The sequence below is a fragment of the Enhydra lutris genome, unplaced genomic scaffold (assembly GCF_002288905.1).
Source record: "Enhydra lutris kenyoni isolate GAN:26980312 unplaced genomic scaffold, ASM228890v2 scaffoldscaffold25, whole genome shotgun sequence".
Classification (NCBI taxonomy): Eukaryota; Metazoa; Chordata; class Mammalia; order Carnivora; family Mustelidae; genus Enhydra; species Enhydra lutris.
Genome location: NW_019154109.1, coordinates 4,930,578 through 4,936,085, shown reverse-complemented (window position 1 = coordinate 4,936,085; position 5,508 = coordinate 4,930,578). Strand labels below are relative to the sequence as shown.

Below are 5,508 nucleotides of genomic sequence, written 5' to 3'. Positions count from 1 at the left end.
GAATTAACCTGAAACTGGAGAGAGAGTCAGTGAGTCCCGGACTCAGTGCATGGGGGAGAGGTTGAAGTGGTAGAGATCAAAACAGTTAGGGCAGAGCTAGCAGCCTGGTCCAGGGTCCTGTCTCCTCAAGGACAGAGCTTTGGATCATGGCAGGACTGTGCCAGATTGGTACACTCAGGAGATTCCTATGGAGGAGGTCGGGGGTGGGGGGTGGGGGTTTGTGCAGAGAGAGAAGCCGTGGGAGGTCACTGCTGGAGGATAGGCTGAGACATTGGGGGTTGGTAAGACAGGGCTCTGGGTACCTTGAGCTTTCTCAAATGCTACCCTCTGGGCCTCAAGGAAGAGAAGCAGCCAAGACAAGTATCTCTTGTGGTGGCTGCTTCTCTTCCTTCATGGTGCTGGCCACTTCCTCTCCGGGAGGGGTATCCTGGGGGTTAGGGAGTTCGCTTCCTGGGGGTGTATGCATGTGGGGGGTGCTCCGCCAGCCCACAGGCTGAAGAGCTGTGGTGAGAAACTGACAGCTGGCCTCTCCCACCTCCTGACTTGGGGCACCTCTCCCCTCTTGGACCCTCCTTGTGCCCGTTAGGCTCTACGTCAATGGGCAGGAGGATGGAAATGGGGTGTAGGGACAAAGAGGTCTTATTATTGTTATTACTACCTATTATTGTTCCCATAATGATCTGTTATTAACATGGCAGTGAAGAGGCCCTCAGGAAACTGCGGGAGCTGGAGAAGCTGACCCAGATGGGGCAGAATCAGGACCTAGAACAGCCATCTTCCAGTGCCTGGTCAAATCCTAGGGTCCCCATCCTCTTCTGAAGGCTGGCCGAGGGGGAACAGGAGGAATGACATTTATTGAGAGTTACCAGGTCTCACAAATGTTATCTAACTTATTCATCAGAGCTCCCTGAACGAAGAATGAATTAATATTTCCATTTGACACATGAGGAAATGGAAGGGTAATGGAGCAGCACAAGGTGGGCGGGGACACCGCGGACCAGGAGGAAGGGTTGAGGTTGTTAATACAAAGCCTTTTAGGCCAATCAAGGGATGGAAGCCTTCTCCCTCCCCATCCCCCTTCAGCTCCGAACTGAATCCCCGGAAGTCCGTTGTCTCAGGTGGCGTGGAGGGAGGCCGATAGAATCCTCCCGAGTGGCTGCGACAAACAGGGGTAGGCTCATGCTGCTGCCTCTAACTCCAGACAGGGCCGGTGCGCGGTGGTCTGAGCCACCGGTCCCTCCAAGTGTGTGCTAGGAACAAGACTGCGGGAAGTGACCTCTCCAGACCACAGTGGGGTCCCCTCTGCCTCCACAGGGAGGCTGAATGACCTCAAGTTTCCTCTCTGCTCAGTTTGCCTTGGCATTTTTTTGTCCCCTTAAGATGTTATTTATTTATCTGACAGGGAGATAGAGAAAGCCAGAGGGCACAAGATAGGTGGGGGAAGGGGAATGGCAGAAGGAGGAGAAACAGGTACCCCCCTGAGCAGGGAACCCCAGAAATGACCTGAGCCGAAGGCAGACGCCTAACTGAAGGCAGATGCTTAACCAACTGAGCCACCCAGGCACCCCTCACATTGGCTTTTCTCTACTCCTCTCCCGGAGCTGAAGATGCAGGTAGGGAGTAGGAGGGGGTGGGTCGCCCCAGCAGAGACATCTGGGCAGCCTCTCTTTTTTCTCCCCAGAAGGGCAAGGAACCCAACACTGGCTCGATTCCTACCCCCATCCCCCACCCCAGGATCGTCCTCTTTTTTTTTTCTGATTTGCACAATGCCAGCGGGGTGCTGGCCAAGCTAGGAGAGGGGGCACGGGATGCGGAGGCAGCACTCCCCCGGCCTGGGAAGCAGCCAGTAGATGTCTGCGCCCACTATGCAAGCCCCAGGCGGTGCACCGCGCGACCACAGAGCAAGGCCACCCCTCTTCCAAGCAGCGACCCTCTCATCTAGGACACTCTCCCTGTCTCCCGCCTCTCGAGACCACGATCGTTCCCTGCGTTCAAGGCCTGGAGGAGATGTGGTTCCAATAAGCGGCAGGCCACGAGGCTCGGGCTGTTGGGTAAGCAAACCCCCTGTCGGTACCAGCCTTCCCCGCCCCGGCCCAGCGCCTGCAGAGCGTGACCGAGCCCCCGCCGTGGCCCCGCCCCCCGGAGCCCTCCTCCCCCCCAACCCCGGAGTCCGGCCCCGGCGGGTGCGCAGCGCGGAGGGGAGGGCCGGCCGGTGCAGGAATGCGCGGCGGGCGGGCGGAGGACGCAGGAGGCGAACGACGGAACATGTAAGGGCACATCCCTCGAGCAGCCGCCCAGCGCGCAGGCAGAGCCCAGCGGAGCGAGCGGGCGAGCGCAGAGCCAGTGCGCAGCGGGGCTTTTGGGCCGGAAAGCGGCGGGCGGCACCGGGCAGTGGCGAGCCGGGGCAGCTCGAGCGGCGTGGAAGAGCGGCGGAGGGCCGGAGCGGGGGCTGCGGGCGCCGAGCGGGCGGCGGTGGCTGGAGGACTGCGCGGCGGGCGCGCGGCTCAGTAGGGGCGCAGGTGGCAGGGAGGGCGGCCAGCCGGCCCTGGGCGCCAGAATCCGGCGCGGCCCAGCCAAGAAGGGCGCCGCGCCCACCGTAGCCTACAGCCTGCCCGGGACCTCGGGGCGCCCATGACGGCGGCGGCGACGGTGCTCAAGGAGGGCGTGCTGGAGAAGCGCAGCGGCGGGCTGCTGCAGCTGTGGAAGCGGAAGCGCTGTGTGCTCACCGAGCGCGGGCTGCAGCTCTTCGAGGCCAAGGGCACCGGCGGCCGGCCCAAGGAGCTCAGCTTCGCCCGCATCAAGGCCGTGGAATGCGTAGAGAGCACCGGGCGCCACATCTACTTCACGCTGGTGACCGAGGGCGGCGGCGAGATCGACTTCCGCTGCCCGCTCGAGGATCCTGGCTGGAACGCCCAGATCACCCTGGGCCTGGTCAAGTTCAAGAACCAGCAGGCCATCCAGACAGTGCGGGCCAGGCAGAGCCTCGGGGCCGGGACCCTTGTGTCCTAACCCCCCCCAGCTTACCATCTCACCTTTACACTGCGCACCCTCCCCACCACATGGTGCCCAGAGGTCAAGTCAGGTAAGCCCTTTGGGGACTGAACCCTCTTTCTCTTCAGTCTCCCTTCTCTTTCCCCTACGTAGAAGATGAGGGGCCCCGAGCAGCATTCCACTTCAAAGCTGAACCACCCACCCTAGGGCCAACAAGGAGTAGGAGCTTTGGAGTCTGAGCAAGGGGGACCAAGAGCTGGACATTCCCCTTGGGCCCCAGGGAGGGAGGTCCTATGTGACCCAGTTGGCAGAGCAGAAGGTAGGAGAGATGGGCCTCCCTACAGGTTGCTTCCGCCCCGGCTCAGGTGGAGGGATGCTGGACTCAATATTCCCTTGAGGCTTTCCAGCAGGGGCCCGAGGCCTTGGCTTTCCAGGAGCTGGGTAGAGGCAGGGGTGGGATGAACTGAAGTTTGCCCCCTCCTTATGCTAGGATCAACAGTCTACGTAGGAGAGTTTGAGCATGGAATTGGGGCAGAACGATGACCTCCTTTAGTTAGCAGAGTCATTACCGGTTGGGCACAGAACCCAGCTCCTGAGGTGGGGCCTCAGGGGGAGGGTCTGACAAGGCTGGGCTGGGTCTCCACTACCTATTCTTGACAGTGGCTCTTGGGTCCTGGGGCTCGGCTGCTGGCAGACCAGAGATGTTGGAGAGTGGACAGGCCAGGCCAGAGGCCAGGCCACCAATGCCAAGGGGGAGTGGGCCTGTCCACCTGTCCCTGAATGCCAGCCAATGCCCAGCAGGGCCAGAGGAGGAGAAGCTGAAGAAGGGGGTGGGCAGCTGGGGCAGGGTGGGTGGACGGGTGCAGGATGGGGTCATGATTTGTTATTTGTGATGTCTTAATCCTTCTTGAGCAGTGGGGCAGAGGGTGAGGGGCAGATCTGTGGTCAGGAAGGCCCAGGGGAGGGACCAGGAATAGAACCTAGAAGCTCTGGCTCCCAGCCCTGTGCCCTCTTCCCCAGATGCCACTCCCTCCCCGTGGGAACTGGGAGCAGGGCCGGGGAGGGTTTATACCACTCAGGTTTTCATATTTTCCAGTGGAAACTCATACCCGCCCCTTTGACCCTCCCTACCACCTCCCACACTACCTCACCTTCCAGCCCTCCAGCTTCTCCGCCTTAACAAATAGAGTCCCAGGGCACCTGGGAGCCCCAGCTGGTGCCATCTACCCCTTTGGCCCTCCTGTTGACTGTAGTGAGGGTTAGCTGAGAGGTTGGGCTGAAGGCAGACGTGCTGTATTGATAACTGAGCCCTGTGGATCCCTCCGGCCCCAGGGTGGGCTGGGAGGAAGCCGGTTCCTTGGTGGATCACAGTATGTGGTGCACATGCTATTTCCTCTGCCTTTCCCCTGCTGTGGAGAAGGTTGGGAAGCTCTGATGTAAAACAGCTCATGGTGGGTAGTTACTATCCCAGGGTCTGCCCCTGCCCTAACTGCTGTTCTCTCTTGACAGCTTTCCTGCCTCTTTTGTCTCATGGGGCATGACTATGCTCCCTGTGTCGAGGCAGAAGCCGTGGTTGTGCTGAGGAGGCGTTGGACCTGAAGGAATGGACGGGGCCCGGGGAGGAGGGCAGAAAGCCACGTGGGGCTGAGGATGAAGATTCAGCCCCGGGACAGTTGCAGACTTTCGGGACATTCCCAGCTCAGGGCCTTGTAGCCACAGGCCTGACTTGTGTCTCATGATGGAGAGCTGGCATCAAAGCGTCCTCTCCCCAGCGGCCCTGTCATCTGTTCTGCAGATTGCTGTTGGTCCCCAGCTTGGTGCCATGCCTGGAAGAGGATGTGTCCCCATGGGGTGCGCAGCCAGCGCCTCAGGACTCGGGAGGCCAGCCTGGTACCCAGCGGGGGATCCCCCTGGCATCACCTCTGGACTCACCTTGGTTGGGGGGGAGCTGATGGGCCCCGAGGCCCACACGTGGGGGTCTTCTGCTGCTTAGGTCCTTCTGGGACCCCCACCCATCCAGGCCTTCTCTTTGCACACTTCTTCCCCCACCTCCTGCCCATCTTCCCCCCACTGTGGTGCTCGGCCTGGAGGTGGTGGGGGTGGGGTGGGGGTTTGACCATTATCATTTCATGCCTATCCCAAAATGAAGATGCCCCATGGAGGGCAGTGAACACACTGCTTGCTGAGTGGAATTCTTTGCCCACAAAGATGCGGTGCTTGGAAGCTCCCTCTCCCACTCCTGCTTTTCCATTCCACAGCTCATTCTGAAATCTCCAGCCTGGGGAGGGGGAGACATGGCAACCCCAGGAGGCATGACCTCAGTGGTCCCAGAAGTAAGGACTGAGGGATGTTCTACTGGCCAACTCGGTCTCTGTTGATGCTTCTCAGGAAGGCCATGCCCTCCCGCCCCCGCCATCCTGAGCGCTGGCTCAGTGTTCTGGGCAGAGCTTGTCTCCCTGTCCTGGACGTACTCAGGCTTTTATACATTTGTACATTTGTGCAGTCAGTCCTCCTCGC

General features: G+C 60.5%; 1 protein-coding gene across 1 annotated transcript; it reads left to right on the top strand.

The window, feature by feature from the left end:
* The first annotated feature begins 2,002 nt into the window (after positions 1 to 2,002).
* LOC111151057 (pleckstrin homology like domain family A member 3) lies at positions 2,003 to 5,166 on the top strand. Its single transcript, XM_022508789.1, has 3 exons — positions 2,003 to 2,051; positions 2,291 to 3,082; positions 4,501 to 5,166. Exon 2 carries the CDS (start codon positions 2,632 to 2,634, stop codon positions 3,007 to 3,009), a length of 378 nt encoding a protein of 125 aa, XP_022364497.1. The 5' UTR covers positions 2,003 to 2,051; positions 2,291 to 2,631; the 3' UTR covers positions 3,010 to 3,082; positions 4,501 to 5,166.
* The last annotated feature ends 342 nt before the right edge of the window (positions 5,167 to 5,508 follow it).